Source organism: Lutjanus erythropterus, chromosome 7 (assembly GCF_056507025.1).
Source record: "Lutjanus erythropterus isolate fLutEry1 chromosome 7, fLutEry1.hap2, whole genome shotgun sequence".
In the NCBI taxonomy this organism is placed as follows: Eukaryota; Metazoa; Chordata; class Actinopteri; order Lutjaniformes; family Lutjanidae; genus Lutjanus; species Lutjanus erythropterus.
In genome coordinates, this window is record NC_139323.1 from 17,329,761 (window position 1) to 17,350,783 (window position 21,023).

At 40.5% G+C, this 21,023-nt stretch overlaps 1 protein-coding gene across 1 annotated transcript in view; it reads left to right on the forward strand.

The window, feature by feature from the left end:
- The window catches only part of colgalt2b (collagen beta(1-O)galactosyltransferase 2b), a 34,002-nt gene that overhangs the window by 1,898 nt on the left and 11,081 nt on the right, over window positions 1-21,023 (forward strand). Inside the window, exons 2-5 of the mRNA XM_084722978.1 lie at window positions 17,373-17,483; window positions 17,616-17,733; window positions 18,450-18,584; window positions 18,686-18,890. Coding sequence (XP_084579104.1) covers window positions 17,373-17,483; window positions 17,616-17,733; window positions 18,450-18,584; window positions 18,686-18,890 — 569 coding nt within the window. The remainder of the gene's footprint in view (window positions 1-17,372; window positions 17,484-17,615; window positions 17,734-18,449; window positions 18,585-18,685; window positions 18,891-21,023) is intronic.

A 21,023-nucleotide genomic window follows, 5' to 3' on the forward strand; every position in this document is an offset into this window, starting at 1 on the left:
AAGTGTAGTTTTAAAAGTGCACTTCAAAATAGACTTTATGCTTCAATGTACTGAGAATTAATATACTAATCCTGCAAAATTGGAAGTGGTATTTCAATGTACTTGTGAGTGCATTGTAATTGTAATTGTAAATTGTACATTAGTGCATTTTCAAAGAAATACACTAAATTGCAAATAGTTATAATTAGTTTACTTTCAAAAGTATAATTATTTTCAAGTCCTATGTAATACACAATTAGTCTGCTTTATTAAAATGTAATTCAATTTTACTTCCTTAGAAGTGTATTTAGTATGCTTACAAAAAGTTCACTTTAACATGCATTTATTTAAAGCTATGTTTCATTGTACTTTGTGAGAGTAGCATAAACAAGGTAAACTTTAATTTAATTAAACAAGCATGTATATTAGTACACACACAGCCATATACTTTAACTGTGTGCAAGGTGCATGCTGCTGATTGGAGAAAGAAGACTTGTTGCAACTGCCCCTTGTTTAAACTGTCCTCAGTCTACCCTATGAGAGACAAAGGCAGGTTGATCATCAAAGTGCAGATGTGAGGGATGTAAGAAGGGGGACATTACAGTCACTTGTAGCTCTGGTGGTGGATGTTTGCAATGCTTTTGTTGTCAGTCTCCCAGAGACGCATTCTTCTGTTTTCGTTTCCCACCCTTCCTTTTGCTTAATGTCTTGCTTTTGTTTGCAGTGCCACTGTCTGTTTCCAATTCAGAGACCCTCACCAAAACACACGCACACTGGAGAAACTCAATACAGAGTGAGAGGGGCCCTTCTCTCTGGAGCAAAGTGCCAAAGTGACTGAACTAACATGGCTTTGTGAAAGGTTTAACTAACAGAGGAAGGGCCCCATCAGTTATGAGTGGCATCTCTCCACCCTGCAGTCAGTGCAGCCAGGGAAGAAAAATCACTGTGTGTCTCTGAGGCACATCATTCCAGTGTGTCACACAATATGTTGCAAACAAAGTGTCACTGAAACAGGAAGATAAAAATTACAATTTGTACCATTTCTATATCAAAATGTCTTAAATAATGCTGAGTGTATGGTTGTGCACTTCCATCATTCCAAATATTTCTAACAATGGTCAAACTCAGAGAAATCCAGACTTTATCTGATGTAATATAGCATTTCCTACCAGCCACTAGTTGCTAGAACGTCTGGAAAAAAACAGGGGATGTGTCGGATACATCAGACAGTGAGGCAGGAATTCAGCAAATGTGACTAAACTAACATGAATAGAACTTCAATACATCAATTCATCCGTGGACGTGATTCGGACCAAGTCATGTCAGATAGATTTTCATCAGCAGTGGTGTTTGTATTACAGTGAAGACAACAGCTTCCATGATTCCATGCTACTTCATGATGTCATCAAAGATTCAGCTGTTGGAGCCTTCAAATTTAGAAAAAGAAGGCCACATGTCAAGGAGTCTTTGAAGTGGCACAGCTTTGTCACGCCAAATGTGATGCAGTGCGGCCCCCGAATTGAGATACAGCCGATGTCTTTTTTGTTATTGTTTTAATGTGAGAGAGACGGTCGTTATTACTTCATGGTGCGGATTGTACAAAGTTATTGTGTTTTATAATGCGACAGTGCTGTGGTTAAAATCTGAGAGGGTTTAGGGATAAGAACACCTGGCTTAACCTGGAAAGATCATGCGATGGGTTAGAATGATTACTCTCGCAAGATCTTTCACGAGTCGTGGGTTCCCTTCTAGACATGATCGAGAGACATCCCTGGCGGCAGAACGTACATGTTGTGCGTTTAAGGAGACACACACACGCACAAGTTCCTAGTCATCAGCCTCTAACACAGGATTCTTTTATTCAGGCAATTAATTTTTATTTCAGCAGCAACAGCACAGCCTATATAGTCCACCCCACTACTGAGGCCTTATTGACCACACACTCATCATCTGTTTTAAAGTACTGGGTATTTATACAAGAGTTTATGATGCTCTATGCTTTAAATCCAGAAAGATTAGTGAACACGTATGAGCCTATTAAGCACATGGAAAAAAAATGTGTGCGCAGTGTGAGGAATGATGAAAATACCTCTGAATAGTGACGCTGTGGTGTGTGGTGCTGATTTGTTTCTGTGGTGATTACTGGAAACAGTGGAAAGATTTAAGTACTGTTAAAGTGATTACTTTTCTACATATAAAAAAACCCAAAACTTATTAGGCTTTTTGTGGCTGACTTGGTTACGAAAATGACACATTTGACTCAACATAACTCACACAGCTCAGTGCCTTCTTGTTTCTCTTTGTCGTCATTGTTACGGCTCAGTGTGTAAACCAAACCACCCAATAAATCCCAAACTGCATTAAGCAAGCATTAATCCACATTATAACAGTTTACAGTGTGTCACAGAGCACTAATTAATTGTAATATGGCTGTTGGGACGACTGCAGTTTAAAACGTGTCTACAGAGAATAAGTAAAAGATTCTGACATATCTAGATCATTTAGCGTTCCCTCTACTGAAAAAAATGTTTGCATTTTTGTAGTTTTTGCAGTTGTACAAAGCTTGTTGAAACAGAGAGAGGGGGATGATGGCAGATGATGGAGCCCAGCTGGACTCAAGCCAAAGACTTTGTGGTTTACTACCATCCACAGCTTGTCAGTGTAGATTATGATGTAAAGAACTAAGGTAACTATCAAGAAACAACAGATAAAACCACCACTGTCTGACTGTGAGGCTTCGGTTTTTGTGAAGGAACACAATGTTCCTCTCTGGAGCTTCAGGCTTGAGCCGATGAGAGCAGATGATTGTTTTTCCTCCTCATCTCCCCTCCACTCAATACCGCACAATCCAGGGGAGACAGAGTGAGGAGGAGTAGAAAAGAAGGATGCAGATAATTAAATCTAATGATATGGGTATGATAAAGTCTTTGTTCTAGCAGCAGCAGGACCCCAGCTCTGGGGCTGGGGAAATGCAGGGTTTTTTTGGTGCTGTTAATTTGTGGTTGTACTGCATTTGTGTGTGCATACATATGAGTCAGGCAGATAAAGAGAGAGAGTAAGAGTTTAACTTAACAGTTGAAACATAAAGAAAGCTTATGAGCTTATGAGGATGAACAGCTGTAGTATGTTCTGCAGTAAATAATGTATAAAACTAACATCCCTCTCATGCATAATATGTAGCTTGATGAAAATTCATCCTTTATCTGGTTTTCTCATTGATCCAAGACAATTCACTGAAAATATGTGAATTAATTCCATTGTTGCGTCATAGTAGAGAAGCTTGTATGTGGATTGAAGTATTGGCATCAGCTGCATTTCCATCGCAGGAACTTTGCCCAGGGACCGGGAACCTTTGGAGCAACGCCATGCATTTTATTTCATCCACCATTTTTAAAAAATCTGCAGCTGCAAACCATTTTTTTTTGTTCGTTGTGCTTCTACACGTCATCATGGAGGTACAGAAGAAAGCATATGACAGATGGACCGACCATGAAGTCCAGGTTTTATTGAGTTTTTATGCTGATGACAACATCCAGCAGGAATTGCTGCACAAATAATGACGACTGTTGCTTTATATGGTCATCAGCCTTGTTGTTGTATAGTTGCAGGCAGACAACGATGCACTTTAGTTCCTTGAAATGTGGTTCCTGGGACTAAAAGTTCAGGGTAATTTGGATGGAAACTTTCACTTAATTTGTAATTTTACAGCGATGGTCTCGACAGTAGTAGTAGTAGTCGACAGTACCATTAGTTTTTCATAAAGAAAATCACAAAAACAGAACAAGTGGAGAATCTACATGGGAGCAGGTATTGTTGAAGTGACATGATGACAGGAGTCTGAAAGAGTCTTGAACTGCTTAACAGCGGGCGACAAAATCATGCATGTTTCCAGACTGACAGATCCAGACTGGATTCGGTCAGCCCGGAGGATGTTGGGAGGACCAAAGTTTCCAGTCTGAGCCTGTTCACAGAACAATCTGCACTGATCATCCAGGTCAGAGTCTCCTCCACCCTGTTCCTCCGGCCCTGACTCACCCTGACAGTTGGGATGGTCAGTAAAGATCTGCCTTCAGAAGTTTTGCCTCTGCATGTGGGTGCAGGTCTTACAGAGAAGTGGCAGAGCAGCGAGAAAGACTCTCACACTGTTGTTAAAGAATGAAAGAATGCAGGAATTTAGAGAAAGAGGGGGATGGTCGGGTGGAGAGAAGGTGGTCAACAGTGCTGGCCGGGAAATTACCCAGAGGGCATTTAGCAGGTTGGTTAATCCACTTTCCCACAGGAGCTTGATCATGTGTACCTTCCTCTTTCCCTTTGTTGCTGCGTCTCCTCTCCTAACAGCTCAGCTGTAAGGCTCGACAAGACAATTTGTTATGTCCTCCAGAGAGGCTAAAAGTCCGACCAGTGAAAGCTCCAGAAACTAAGCTGTCAAGTTGTGTAACAATAATACTCTGTGTGACTGCGCTCTGCAATAGCAGTCAGGCAAATGCGTGATCACAGAAACAACAGCAGGCGAATGTCAGACTAATAGACAAAGGAAATATGTCTCAGCGCTCATTACAGCCTTTGGGCGACAGGTGAGATTTACGTCTCTCATGTGTGAGAGCCTCGGGGTACGCTGTCAAACCAAGGTCAGCACGAAAACTCAGTGGTTAGCAATGACACCTCCCGGCAAGACAGTTCAGGGTATTAACCTGACCTGACCAGCTGGGATCTTGATTTGTTGCTCATATTTCTGCATGAGTTTTGTCCAGGTGTTCTGCTTTCAGATGAATTGGAAAACATCATTTGCTGTCAGTTCAGGATAAACCTAGACAATAAAACACTAGTGATGTGTATCTGCAGTAGACACTTAATCGATAGACAGAAACAGAATGCAGACTATTACCTTTGTGTTTTGATAAATACAGGTGTGAAACCACCCTAAAAGGATTTTGGCTGATTTAAAAGAGGACAGTATGTAAATGCAGACTGAACGAAGGCTATCACTATGTTTCTTTTGCTTTTCAGTCATTTTCACCTAAAGAGCTACAAACACGTGAAATACATAACTGAGAAAATGACCAGAAATATGGAGAAATGGATGAGAAAGGGATTTATTTTCAGTTGCTTCCCCAGTTATTGTTTTTTGGCTTCATAATGGGGACACGCAAGAAAAAACTTGGGAACCACTGGGTTAAGTTAAGAATTCACCAACTTTTATCTTTTGCCATGAGTTACTGTTTTTAGTAAGTGGCTTCAAAGGACACAGAAGATTTCATAAGCAGTGAAGTGTGTTTGTGTTTGTCTCAACACCTGAGGCACAATGCAGAATATTCTCTCTAAAGTTCAGTCCAGTCTGTTGTAATTCTGCTCCTGACGGTGCTTGGTGTCGGCTGCCTGCTGCTCATCGTCTGCTGGCTGTGTTCATGTGGAGATGCAGTGATTTCCCAGGTGTGGAGCTGAGGTTCAGATGATGATTTGTGGACATGTCAGAGGCAGACTGAACCATAAAGAGGATCTCAGAGCAGTGACATCATCAGCCATCCCCACAGGACTGACTCTTGTGTTTTCGAAGTGTCATATTTTTATTTACTCATTTAGCATATAACCACTTATTTCATATTTATGACTGTTATTGTGCTTTATACTTAAGGACAACGCAGTGATGAGGATGGATTTGTGGTATTTCCATTGGCTGACACTTTACAACCGACTATATCTATTATTATAGAACTGCTGGGACGACGGCTGTAAATCCTGATGCACCCTGGGGTACAATGTGACTCCATAAGTTAAGAATTTTCCACTGCTGCCCAAATACGTACACGCTGAATGCCTCAGTGATGTGCCATGTGTGCTGTAGGTCTTGTCAGACACTGAGAGAAAGTTTGTGTAATTGTGTTCTGTATCTACGATATCATGTCCTCTGGAGATTGATGTGAGATTATTAGCTGTACCAGATCCAGCTCCACTCACGCGTTTGACAGAAATCATTTTACCCACGTGATCAGATGTAACGTGACAAAAACAATATTAAAGTTATTTTGACAGGTGCACAGCAGCATTAAATGGACCAGAACAAATTGGACTTGAATGCTGAGTTAAAGACTTTTTGACTGTAAGATTAATGCTGACTGCTGTGCTGAGCTTTGGAGAGGCCTGCCTTTTCTTGCACCAAGCGCCAAATTTCACTTTTTAAAAACCCCTTCTTAACCTGTCTGTACTCTAATGGGGCACTTAAATGTTTTATTCTTGCTCACTTGGCCTGACAATAGGACTGAAAAGAAATGCAAGGTGTAACTTGGCTCAACTTATGATCAGTTACTTAGATGTATCATTTTACTGTATTCAATTCAGAATTTTGACAGTCAAATCTGATTTCACATAGACTACCAAGGAGTGCTTTATTGAACTGCCAGATTTTTGAACATGGTTCACCAGGATGTTCAAGGTGACGGCAACTTTCACTTAATATAGAAAACAAGTCAAGTAAGTCCTCCAAGCTAATGTGTGCTAACTGGATAAACGACAGATCAGAAATGCAACAGTTTTGTCTGACACAGGTTATCATTCAGAGACTATATATTCTATTAAGTTGCTGTGAGCTGCAAAATCACCACTTCTAAGCAGAAGGCAGTATATAAAACTATTTCAGAGCCTTACCGGTCAAAGTCTCTCTTCCTCTGGGCAGCTGTTTGCATGTCAGAACTACCACATGTCTGTGGTGTCCACAGCACTCCGTGCATGTGTCCTTTTGGGAGTATGATCCAGGCTTCACTCGGTTTTACTCCGGTCCGGGTCTGCAACTGACTGTACCCACTGCAGACATCTTCACTGGGTGGATGGGACAATTTGATGTTGTGAAATGATTTTACCCCCGAGAGCAGCGTGAAAGCAAGGACTGCTCACTCTGCAGCTATTTCTGGGGACTGAAATGTCCCCAAAAGTACTGAAAAAGGCAAAAAACTAAAAAACAGCTGTTCAACTTGAAGACGCTCAGTCAACTGAGGTGTTTCCAACTGAATATCCAAATCTTTGACTTTCAGCAGGCAGCCCTACATCTGACCTTTTTGAATAACATCTGATAAAAAAAAAATAGTTTGAAAAGTTTCCATTCAAGTTCTTGTGGCTGTATTATTTTGTTGTGGTTTCAGCATGAAAAGTTGGGTATATTTTAAGGATAGATGTATATGTATGGTTTTCCACTTATGACATGACTGCATTCTGTCATCTCAGTTAAAAGTTTAGACAGGTAACTAAGCATATCTGACCATAGAAAGGTTACTGCAAAGGAAGTTACATCCCACAGAGAGGTGGTACCTAATAGGGACAGAATCCTTCTGCAGAAGGAAACTGTATTGGATACACTATCTTGATATCCTGGATAAGGAGACTTCATTTGCTTTTTTTCTTGCTAAGTGAATATAATTTGACAAATTTCTTTGGTTTTCATGTTTTACAACATAGTCGACTACATTATGAGGTTGTGAGATGTACTGATTGGGCTGGTTGCAAAGATCACCCATAATAAACAAGGGCATCTCTCTCAAAATGTCTATGTGGCAATGCTAAAAAGTCACATTAGACTGGTGTCCTAGTTTTTTATTTGTAGGATAGAATATAAAATAGCATTTTTCCCTTTAAATAGTCCTAAAGCAATTGAAAAATAGGCTATATGGTAAAAAATGACACAGTGCTAACCCACTATGGACGTGTGGAGGCAAGGAGAGACACCACTCTGCACAGACATCTATGGTATCTAAAACAACAATGCAATATTAATAAAATGTTCAATAAAATACCACAAAGTAAGTTTAGAGCAAGTTTAAATATCGTTGGTCATAAGGAGATTCTTTACTTGCAAGTTTTAGACTTAAAACTACAGAACATGTGCTACATCTGTCTGTTTATTGTAAACATTAATACACAGCTTTGCTAGCTGTTATTTATTGAGCAGATCTTTTGTTTCTTGCTTTTATCCTCTGTGACTGATGGATATTAAAACAGTGGAAAATGGAAAGAATCTAACAGGTTGGAAAGGTTATCAGTTTTTGTTGTCGGATAGTTGCACTACAGGTTTCCCAGGTGTGTTACCTCAGGCCCCATTCCTCTGTGGGAGTACAAATTGTTCCTGTTTTTTTTTTTTTTTTTTTGTCAGGGAGTTATTTATTGGAGGAGTTTATCCAAATGTATGGAATAAATTATCAGGATGAGATAGTCTATTGTGTGTAATCTGGTGCTGACAACGTGGGCATTTGTGAATGATTAGCAGCATATGTTTTTGGTGAGTGTCAATATCCATTAGATCAGAGTCCTGACATTCTGTACTGAAATGTGTGTGTTTTTGATTATCTTCAATGTTCTGGTGCAAGTATGTCTATGAATGTACAATGTGAGTTTCTTTTTCACATATGTGTCTGTGTTTGAATGCTGTTACACACATACCGGGCGTGTTTTCCTGCTCTGCCCCTCTGGCTCAGTCCCTGTTTTCCATTCAGTTTTATAATTACCTCATGAGGCCCACAGTGAGCCAGTACTTCAATGTATAAAGTAACAAGCCACAATCATCCCTGACCTCCCAATCAGTGTCACCTGAGGAGCTGCGTTCTGCAGTCTCAACCACGCCGTGGGAAACTGAAAAGGTCTTTTAACATCTGACTTAGATATTTAATATGAGCTCCAGAGGCGCAAAATGACATTTCCCAGATAAGCAGCTGGTAATGAAGATCACTGGAGCAGAGGAAGAAGCTCGTATCGTCTTTGTGGAGTGAAGCACTGTTTGCTTTGAAATTTCATGAATGTGAACTTAGATAGCTACCCGTTTCTTTATCGTTTCACAAAGCAGTTGACATCAAATCCATTTACAGACACGACTAGTTTAAGTTGAGCTTGAAACCCTGTCTATACTTGGTTTTAAAATGTGTCGTGGGTGATTATATTGTAAGTAGACAGCGCTAAAAACATGCATAAATGATCACCAAGATGCACTGTGATGCAATAACCACTTGTCTCCATTTGGACAGAAGATTCATTACAAAGACGAATCATGCTATCTCCCTTACCATTTATGAGGGTATTAATTGTTAGCTTGTCTGACGTAATAACTGTGCATGGGGCCCGTTGGCCTTCTACCAACTGGGTTAGCTGGGCACCTTGAAGACACATGATAGACACAGTTGTGAACAGAGATGTGCGTCGGCTGTAGACTTTGTATCACCGAAACGATTTTGAAACCAAGTTTTAACAATGTCTCAGATAGCTTCAGATAAAAGAGGCAGAACACATCGGGCAGCACCTTTTAACCATCAGCCATCACATTTCCCACATCTTCATCTGGAGTATGTTCCCCCCAGATTGAACATACAAGATATCTGAGATTGTATTGCTTTAGACAGTGAGATTTCACCATTGAAAATGTGGCAGTGCCCAAATTCTGTTTTTTTTTTTTTTTTAATGAAGTAAATAAGAACCAAGGACTATTAAGTTAAATCATATATAAGGATATTTCTTTCCTATTCTTTTATCATTGTAAACCCATGGAAAAAAACAAATCCAACAATATGTGAGTCTGTCTCAATACTTATTGCTCTACTATTCCAACTTCACCTGGCTCTCTGTCCCAAGGCCGTTTGTTGGTGTTGTCATATACTGAAGATGTCAATCTTAAAAAACAGCTAGAAATAGTTTCAATTAAAAAGAAAAAGGGCTTGATGATTTCCTAAAACAGCTGGGCACTGTATTTTTTAGCAAATGTCAATCAAACAGGAGCAAATGGTGCATCTGTTGGGGACTATTTTCAGCTGTGGATGAATACACATTTGGAGGTCTATTGCAAAGGTTGAGTGTTGAGGCACACTGCTGTGCTGTGAGGTAAATCCAGGGATGCCGATTTTGCGACAGCCATATATTATTATTGCAATATTCAACTATACAAAAAGTATACAACATGTATTCCCTAAAATAAAGCAAACCTCGGTTTTCGCCAGTCACACAGTTGCTGGATGGTGGTTAGTATCTATAGCCTCTGTTGGTTAGATTGGTTATAAAGGCTATTTTGCATGGATATGAATATAGGTATGCTTTGACATTTTGGCTTGCCTTTGGGGTTGCCTTTGGTAGAAAAAAGTGAAAACCATTGGACTAGTGAGTGCCTGTGTTCATCACAGTGAATGAACATGTCTTGCAGTAGAGTGGTTTGGCTCACTGATGTATTTTTACTGTTTTTACTGTTCTGGCCGCTAAGCCCATGGTGACACATCGCATTGCATGAGTGTTCAGTCCCACTTGAGCATTTTTTGAGTCACGCTTGTAGTTGTACAGCTCAAATACCTGCAGAATATCTTTGGAAAAAAAACCAGTTCACACCTAATGATGAGGTGTTATTACCAGAAATTACTATGTGGCCCAATGTCCATTTTCCAAACAAAAAAGTGACTTCAGAGTCTAATCTTGGCCTGCTCTTCACTGAGCAGACTCTTACACTGAAGGGATGCAGCTGACAATGTTTTACCTGCCAACAGTGCAGCCCCATCGTCTCTGCCCTACAGCAAGATGGTTTTCATGGGAAAGTTTTCTCTGTAGACCTGACATAACTCTTGAATCAAGTGCCGTAAACAAAGGGAATTGATTTTCTGATCCCCAAGCCTACTTTGAGCTCTTTCTCTCTCCCCTGGAGTGAAAATGGTTGCTCCTGGACTTGGCTCTGGACTGTGAATTTTTGCTTAGATGCCCTCATGTGTTCCAGTACACTTCCAGCAGTATTGTCAGAGCTTGGCAGCACAGTCATGGCAGAGCTGGCAAACACTGAAACACAGTGGTATCTTGGTACGAGCACTCTCATCTGGAGAGGCGGAGGCTTGGATATGGAGCCAGATTAGATAAAGTAGAGGCAGAAGTAAAGAGAGTGAGAGGGAGGAAGAAACAGGTCCACTGTTCATCAGTCCTGTTAGCAGTTTTCATGAACAGTGGTGTATTCATGAAAAAGACTGGTGCTCATGTTGTCATAGTCTACCTGTCTGTCCATCTGTCTCTGTGTCATCAGTTTCACTATTTAACTACTGTGTTCCTGCTTCCCTCTCTCTCTCTCATTTCCTCCTTCTTTCCCAGCATCTGTTCCTCCATCACTTCTTCCATCTGGTTCTTTGAGTGTTTGCTCTCTTTCACTCGCCTTTTTTTTTTTACTCTCTTCATCTAGTCTTTCACAACCAGGCTGTGTTTCAAATAATGAGTTGCTATGACTGCATGACTGAACTTGTTTTGGATGTTTACAGAAAGTAATTAGTTGCTTGTGCTCATGAAAAAAAGTATTGAAACAGTTCGATGCCCATTGTTGGCATAAAGGTCAAGAGAACAATTGCCTCAAAGAGTTTTAGAACAAATATTAAGGGATTTGGTGCCAAAAATCTCCCTCCATCTCCCCAGTAAAAGGAGGAAATTAACTGGGAGATGGTTGCTCTCATGAGGACTGAGAGTTTACCAAATTAATCCAGAACTGCAGGGAAAGAAGGTACTAGACTGGAGACAAACAAACGTAGATAATCAGCATGTACTTTTCTGAGTTTTTATATCATTCTGCAGCTTCCCAGTAGTGTCCCTTTTGTATTCAAATCCAAATATTCCAAGTGTATAGTGAATGGCTCCATCACCTGAAGACAAACAGAACAGGGCAGCGATCAGTTGTAACAAACAAAACCAGCTGACAAACACGCACAGCAGCATTAAACACCGAAAAAAAATTCCGTGGTGAAGAAAATAACTGTTTCACCTCAAAAACACGGCACCCACTGTGCATCTTGAACGGCAATGGCTGTCCCTGGAGCTAACAGTGCAGCAGTGAGGCTGCTCTCTGCTGGAATTAATGGCTACCATCTTTGAGTCCTGTTTCCATTTCTCATAATGCACCCAAAGGAAAAGTGGGTGACTCTGTGCCACACCTGTGCAGATACTGCTGCAGCATCTCTTGTTTCAGTCCAGCCCCCCTCTGAACTACTGCATTTTCATATCGGACAATTCTGAAGTACAAAATTACAGTGCAATGCAGATGTTCAGCAAATAGTGTGGAGGTTAGGGCAGTCTCATCCTGTTTCCTACCAGCTGTCTTCACTACCTTTCTTTAATATCCAACCATGAAGAGTATCTTTTCCTAGTCTTGACTGTGAAACTGAATATTACACTTCAGTGCAGGCCTGCTGGCTACTTTTGTTGACCCTTAGAGTCATGAGGAATTTCAGTCAGAAGCTCCTGCCTCACCAACCCCTCTTTCACCCTTTCTCCCTCCATCTCTCTGCCCATCTCACCCCTCCTATTTCTCCTTTGCCCTGCTAGACCATCAAGAGGCCTGCAGCCACGTCAGCCTCCACACGAGAGACTATACTGCAAAGTCAACACAGACACACACACTAGCGTGGTTATTATGTTTTAAAGGTATCTACACTCAGGTCTGAAAGAGGCATTCTTGCTTAGTAATTACATGCAGCACCCGGTCATTATTGGCAGTGATATTAGATAGTTTATTTGATCAACAGTCAGCTGACACTGGCCCACTGGAGCCGTTCAGACCTGTGTTTACCTAAAAGGGCCACTCACAGGGACAAGCCTCTGTGTTTAAGGCCAGATGTCAGCCTTCGACACACTCCCTGTTATCTGACACAGTCCTGCAGGATCCCTAATAAGTGGGAGGCAGAGAACCAGAGAGAGTGGTGGTGTGAGTTAATAATCATGTTAGGTGATGGAGATGTAGATATAACCAGTGTATCACCACATTTTGAATGCAAGATTTCTGCAATGAAAACAGCAAATTTGACACTTTCAGAAAATATACAAAATTCAAGATGACCTTTATCTAAAAACTGCATGTTTTGTCTTCCAATTTGCTGTTATATTTGCTCTATAACTATGATAAAACTGTACAATAGCTGCTGCAGATGGTAACATGTGGATGCCTTGAGATGTGCACAAGAAGAACCAGAGCTGACAAGAGGGATTCATGTTTAGGTGAAAGGACAGATGGTCTAATGTGTTGAGATTAGGTAACGAGGGAAGAAATAAGTGGATGAAGGATACAGAGAGGGAGTGGTGTTATGTGTAGGTGAGGCCTGGGGAAGCATGTGTTGTCCAGATGCTGATCATAAAGACAGAAAAGAGGAGAGGAGGCCCAACCCCAAAGCTGCAGGCAGCAGAATAATGAGGCAGCAGCTTACTGTAAACTTCAAAACAGGAATGAGGGGATTAAGCACAAGAAAGAGAGAGAGATTGAGTACGGAGGAGTGAGAAGGAATATTTAAGCCTGTGAGGCCGGAGTATTATCTTGGTGTAAAGATGTGGATGTGTCACCGTAGTCAGATAGACAAAATATTCATAATGCCGTGGTTTTATCAGCTGAAGCATCAGATGAATATTTGGCAGGATCTGCGATGCCTGGCGCTGAGGTCACAGTACAGTACTGTACAGCTGCAGTGGCTTATCTTGCCTCAAGGTAGAGGAAATTGAAGAGGAGGAGCACATAGATGCCTCCTAAAGAAGGATGACTGTGTCTAAAATACAATGAGATGGAGGCGAGGATGCCCCATTGGAATTATGGACACAATAAAATTAAGAACGTCTAAAGGCAAAGATGAATTTACTCCAGGCTTATTTTCACGTCTGTGCTTTGCCTGATCAAATATGTTGCTGACACAAGAGCAAAGACACTGTGGAGTCATCTGTTAACAACAGTGCTAATGGCAAAAGCAGTAATGATCCTGAATGTGTTGGAAAAACCAAGGAGACATTTTGCTAATTTATTTCAACACAGTATAAAATTGTCTCTCCTCTGTCTCTGTCAACTTTACCCTGGGTAGCACCAAGCTAAACCTTCACTGATAGTTAGCCTACAGATGGGTCTAACACATGATATACATTTACAACCTTCAACAAGGCATTAACTTAAAAACAAAAAGCTCTTCTGTTTTGTACTCACGCACTAAGTGAAAAATCATTCTTTCTACTGTAACTCTGCAACTGATTGGATCGGAAATGTCCCTGACTTACACATTAAAAAAGGAAAGTCCATGTTGCAACCATCCTGACAATATTTTTGTCTCGGCTCTCACAACAAGGTGCAACTCCCATGGAGTTTGAGGGGTTTTTTTTCTGCAACAGACCAATGAAAACTTGGTCACGATATTTGTGCACAACCCTTTTTCATCCTCATGTGCTGGCTCAGTTTGATTCATTTATCCATTCACTTATCCATTATGACAGGGCTACCTGTTTGAGGAGGTGTCTTTTAACTAAACATGAGCATAGCTTGAGTTGAGCAGATATAAATCAGTGGATAAAGACTCAATTTCCTATAAATTCTTCACAATAAAAGTCTCAACAGAGTGCTGGGTGATCAGAGGGGCTGGGCAGCATAAAACAAGAGCCAGTGAGAAACACTAACAATAAAATGTATCATCTTCAAACAAGTTAGGGTAATGCTTTCCTTTTATTGACAAAATCTACTCATTTATTGAAGTAATTTCTCCCACATTTGTTTTTTAGCCATTCCTAAATCATAGAGTTTTCTTTTGTAGACAACCTTCAATCTTTACCGTCTCATTACCTGGACACAGGAAGCGTACGTCCTGCCAAGATGAGCCTGTAAAAATACTAAGAGGACTCTAGTGAGATTTATATTCCTTCTGACTTTTTGAGCCCAATAAAAGGCCTCATTAGCATTTTAATGTGATATTTTGTACGTTTTTAAGGATTTTAATGAGCGCTGTGAGGAATTACCCAAAATGTTTATCAATGAGAACATTTTAGAATTCTGCATATTTTCAGTTTATGTTTAGCTGTAAAATAAAGTGATGCAAGCTCAAATCTTCTTTTATTTTCTTGTCTGTCACCCCCTCATTATCCTGTATATATATCCCCTATGTGTATATATGCTCCCTCCTACTGTACCATATATTGTCCTTTACTTCCCAAAAGTTCCCCCTTTTTAAATCCCTGCCTGGGGCCGAGTCTGTCGTTGGAAGATGGCATGTAGGAGCACATTTATTCCCCCGAGCGATGTGCAGTTTAGCGGTTGGAGAAGCGTGTAAATATGTGTGCACATCTACTCATTACCAACGAGTCAGATGTTTCCGTGTGTTTCTAACCTACGATAAAAACCCAACAGCCAGTCATCAATAGCCGACTTTCTCCTTTATTACTTGCATGGGTTGTTATGCACAAATACACACGCTTGTACACACAAGTTTCAACCTTTTACACACTCTTAAACAGACACAGTTAAAATAGTGAACCACCACTCTTGTAACAGATAAATCACCAGTTACGCTCTGGTAAAAAGCAACAAACCGAGCATCCATGTGTTTTGACACACATATGCAAGTGTAGGCATGCACACACACACACACACACATGCACACTCATACTATTAACATGACTGACCAGTGTGTCTCCTTCAGACCTCTTTCCAGCTGCTGGTTCTGTCTGATGAGCTATTTTTCTGTCTGACTGCAGATTATTGAGATTCCAAACATACGCGCCCTCCACCTCCACCTCTGCCTGACTAATCCATGTGTGTAATGCAAGACTGTGCACGTCGTGTGTGTGATGTGTGATTTCTGTGTATGTTTGAATGATGCAGCGTATCTGTGTGGAAACAGGTGTTTCTGTATTGTTATTTGTGCCAAATGAAGAGTGTCAAAACTGTTATCTTCTATGCTGAGAGTGTACTTACTGAAAATACAAGAGACGGTGCACAAGTGTGTGTTTCTATCTCTATCCAGCCGGTCTATAATTGGGTGTGATTTTGGAGAGAGTACAGCGAGGAATATTACAGCAAGCAGTGGAAAACTCCATCACACTAAGAGTGTGTGTGTGTTTGTGTTTGTATGCACATGTTCAAGTACAGACCTCTGCCTCACAATCTGTTGATGTTTCCTCTTTAAAGGGACATTTAAATCCAGAAATACAGACAGGTGATATTTGTTTTTCTTGAACTCAAATGTGTATTAATAATAATGAACTGCACAGTGATAGTTTATATATATATATATATATATATTTTACTGTTTTAATTTATCTTGCACAAATGTATAAATACACACACTCTCACACACACCTACAGTAGCCACAGTGTCTTCACTGAGTGTAAATCTCTGTGACAAATAAGCAGCTTTTACTCTGACATCATTTTCTTACAGGTGAGAGCGTGTGTGTGTGTTTATGCTGTCTGTGCAATATTTCTGTCATGTTGTTCTCACAGAGTGCATCAGGTACACTTTTATTGGCCAGCTTTTTTGTTATCCACTACCTTACCTTGTCTACACCATTTATTTTTTATTGTTTAATTTCTTATTGTTACATTTTAATAAGATATTCTATTGCTTATTTTGTATATGTTTCATGATGGTGGCATTGCTCTTAATATTTTATGATTAGCACCTCCATGGTTTCTGTTGTTTGTTGTTTTTATCATATAAGGCAGGTGTTTTTTCGAAGTAGGATCCAGGGACCAACAGGGGTCCTTGAGTGGGTTGTAGCAAAAGGAGGAATTGAATAGTTTCTCTTTAATCACATCTTTTTGATGTTGAAACAATAAAGGAAGAAATAGGGTTGACTATTTTGACTATTTTAATTTATAGGTAGACTAGTTTGACCGTTGATTGACTATCAAGACCTCAATTATCCTCAAACCTTAAAATAAAATACAAAAAACCCCAAAAACTCACAGGTGATTCCATAAAATAACTGGGGGTTCATGGTCTAATGTGCATCTATTGTCGGGGTCCTTGACATGAAAAAAATTAGGAACTGCAGGAGTAAAGCACCTTTTAAACTGTTTTGGAAAGGAGCTAAATAAAGTTTATTATAAATATTCAAAATATTTGCATTCAGATTAAGTAAAATACTTTAAAGCTGAATTTCTGATTTTCCACCACCCACAGAAATTATTCGAGAAGTGGCAGTCGTCTCTATAGTTCTGTTAGTATGTGCTTAGTATTACCCAGAGTGCCTCAGAGTAACGTCTGTCTGCACTGTGACTCCTCAGACGTTGTCCATGTTGCAGCAGTGCAGTTAATTAGGCAGTAAGGAAGCTTTACAACACACAGGCGGCTTCAGTAATTTGACAAGTCTGGAATGTCTTCTTCCATAACACGCTGCATGTTGTGGCTCAGAGTGTCACAACCACTTCCCGCAGCTTTCTGCGTTATGTTTCAGCTTCGCATCCTCTTAATTTTCTTCAGAGGGTCTCATCCCTGAAAACAGTCCTGACATGCCAGGAGGTTTGTTCCTGCAGCTGTTTACATCTCAAGTGTTCAGCAGATGGACTTCAACAGGCAGTGTGAAACTGTCTGTGGCTGCTCTGTCATGCAACGGATGGTCAAGGTTTTGCTCTGTTTCAATAACACCCTGTGTTGTCTGTGTTGGTGTTTCAGGGCGGCGACAGACCATAATGTGGACAACACCACCGCCATGTTAAGAGAATGGCTGAAGAGAGCCCAGCGTGTTTACCATTATGTGGAGTGGAGACCGATGGAGGAGCCAAGGTGAGTCACGGTTTCCAGAGAATTGTTTACCAGCATCTTTTCAGAGTAATTTGCTCTGGTTTCCTCGCATCATTAGTGTTAAGTGTAGTAGGTTGTGCAAGACAAATAAATGACTTTTTGTCTGTGTATCAGGTCCTACACAGATGAGTGGGGTCCGAAGCACTGGCCGCCTTCAAGATTCAACCATGTGATGAAGCTGAGACAGGCTGCGCTGAAGGCAGCCAGGGAACGATGGGCTGACTACATACTTGTAAGACTTAGATACGGTTTTATCTTATGTTGAATATGCAATAATTCAGATAGAGACACTTGTGTCTCTGCTAACTAACACAACAATAAATTTTAGCTATAAACAACATACGATCAATAGTTTGATCTGGGATGTGGTGGAGCAGGTCTCTGTAAGATGTGGACACGACAGTCTGATGTTCTGTTGGTTGACCAGCCTCAGTCTCCATCTCTTGGGTTGACATTAGCCAGAAACAGTCATAAGTCCAAGCTAGCCAGCGATGCTTGGTCTGGCTGATCTGGCTGGTTGGGTGGTCAAAACATGCCATGTGTGTTGTTGATCGCGTTAAGGTCCATACAAGTGTATTTCTGTCATAGGTAAGACCTGTTTCAGCAAGAAGACAGAAAGAAAAATGGATTAAAACAAACGTGGCAAAGTCTGAGGGTGGTGCTGGCTGCAGCGTCTACATGCAGTAGCATGTGTCAGTGATATGAACTACCTTTATGCTTTAATTAGTTTTAGAGCTGGGAAGTGAGCTGAAGTGTAGCCTGTACTTTAAAAATATTTATCTGATAGTGAATTAGTAATTGGGTTAGTTATGCATTCTTTGTTTCAGGTATTTTGATAGATATCAGGGAAGTTTTGTTAAAGATAAAACACAAGTCTTTCTGATTTAGTTTCAAAACAGATATGACATAATGAGTGACATGTCCACTCAGAGCCTCTCCCCTCTGTAGTTTGTTGACAGTGACAACCTGCTGACTAACCCACGTGTGCTCGACCTGATGATGGCTGAAAACTTGACCCTGGTGGCTCCCATGTTAGAGTCTCGTTCCCTCTACTCCAACTTCTGGTGCGGCATCACCCCACAGGTACAGTCTGGACTAAAATTCTCACATCTGTCCATCCTCTCAGCTCGCTTCATGTCCTCATCATGTTGTTGTTCATCGTCCTTCCTCCTCCTCTCTGTCAGGGTTACTATAAGAGAACTCCAGACTACCAGCCGATCAGGGAGTGGAAGCGGCTGGGCTGCTTCCCTGTTCCCATGGTGCACAGCACCTTCTTATTAGACCTGCGCCGTGAATCCAGCAGGGACCTGGCCTTCTACCCTCCTCACCCGGACTACAGCTGGGCGTTTGATGACATCATGGTGTTTGCTTTCTCGGCACGTCAAGCAGGTCAGTTTGAGAACTTGCAACAAACTACTACATTTGATTTGTAGCGGGGCTTCAAATACCACATGACAGCTTCACTTTGATGAGCTGAACTCTTTAATTCATTAGTAGTCGATTACAAACTGGTTTTAATCTGCATAATAACACTGAAGGCTTTTTATTGGTTTTATGCACATGTGTCACATTAAGGCAGATGAGTGGAAGCACAGAAAAATGGATCCATGTGTTTGTCTTGACTCTGTGAGGGTGCAACATTATCAGTGTTTGTAGAATTGTATGTTTGATGTGAGAAACGGTCCGTAAGAAACAAACAGAACCATTAAGCCTTCCTTTAGACAACAAGACTGTGTGGTATTCGCCTCCCAACAAAAAAGTAAACATATGAAAGCATTCACACAAACACAGAGACTTCCACAGAAACACAGAGGCACGGTTTATTCTATCTCACCAATTAGTTTCAGTACAACAATGCATAAATGTATGTGTAAATATACAGCGTTAAAGTGGGAATATTTAACATTTGAAAGAAGAGATAACACATTCCTCTTCTTACACATAAAGCAATGAAACACTGATGCTACAGCCTTGTTTGGTCTGGTAGTACACCAGTAGCTTGTAGTGGCTAAAGTTAGCTGATGCTAGAAAATGTTGCAATTGACATCGCTAAGACATCACTAATTGAATCCATAATACAAAATGCAATTGATGTGTGATCAGCTGAAACAAAATCAGATTAAATAATTGAGTGATGAAGCAGAACCCAATTTAAACTGAACAAAATTATGCCAAAGGCCCCCAAGAAGCATTAGCTTAAGGCTGAAGGCGCTCTTTTGCAAGATGTGTTTAAAAACCCAAAGTTGGCTGTTTTTTCTGCTCTGCTGGGTGCTTTTGTTTTCAAGTAATGCAGTTTTCTGAACAGTCATTTTAGAGCGTCTCAAAGCAGAGAAAGTATTTGGGGCCCTCACAGATATTTTACGCACAGCAGTAAATCCATGCTTTATGTATGCTGCATCATACAAGTAATACAGGGATTTTACTTGGCCAGAAATTCCTCAGATGTTTTTTTACAGCTGAGCTTTTGTCAGCTGGGCTGTTGATCCGCTCGTCAGTCTTTTCCCTTTTCAAAAATGTGGACATTTTTGTGAGTTGGCACTAAATTTCAGGAACAGAGCAGCTTCGTGGCAAGCGGCAGGTGGCAGACCAGGTCAACATTATGACCTGACAGGCAATTAGAAATATGTGCCTGAAAAATAAGATTTTCATACTTTATATATTATTATAAACCATGTTTTAGAATAATTCACATCATGATGATTCTTTTTCTTCTTCTTCTTTTTTAAGCATATTGCCAAGGCCCTCTGACACCCCATGGAGGTCACCAAGGGCCCTACTTTGAAAGTTGTTGCTCTAGATATAGTAAATGTGTCAGGGCTACATGTGCATGTCTCAGCTTAATGCAGTTAAAAGTCGTTACAATCTTGAATTGTATCCTTAGTTAGCAAACAGTCTATATTAGTATATAAGTGTAAAATGATTAAAAATGTGATTGATGTTACATTGCACAGACAGACTTGGCTCACGTGTTCCTTCACTGCTCTGAACTAGCTGCACTCTGGACTGTTGTGTTCATAACCCTGTATGAGGTGTTTGATATTGATTTACACCCTGGAGCGGAGACAGCCATTTTTGGGGTACGGAGTAACGACACATCTGACAAATAGCAAAAAAAAAAAGAAAAAAAAGCAGTTGCTTTGCAGTTGCCTGTCTCGTATCTATGAGAAAGATCTGGTTGGAGTGGAAATCTAATAAACCACCTAAAGCATCTGACTGGCTTAGCGATGCGCTTTCTTGGGCTTTTCCTTCACTTTCTTCTCTTTAATAATGGAGGTTATTGTACTTTTGCATAACTAGACCCATCTAGTGCACCACGTTAGTGCTAAAGAGGAGACAGATTTGATGGGTAGACACTGGCGTTATTGACAATAACTGTGATGTTTAAAAAATTGGATATTGATGTCCTATTAATAACACACATTATATTAACATAATATATGAACACATTATGTTAATATCATATAAATAATCCAGTGCCTCAACATACTGCATGCTCTTAAATCAGCATCCAATTGAATTTCT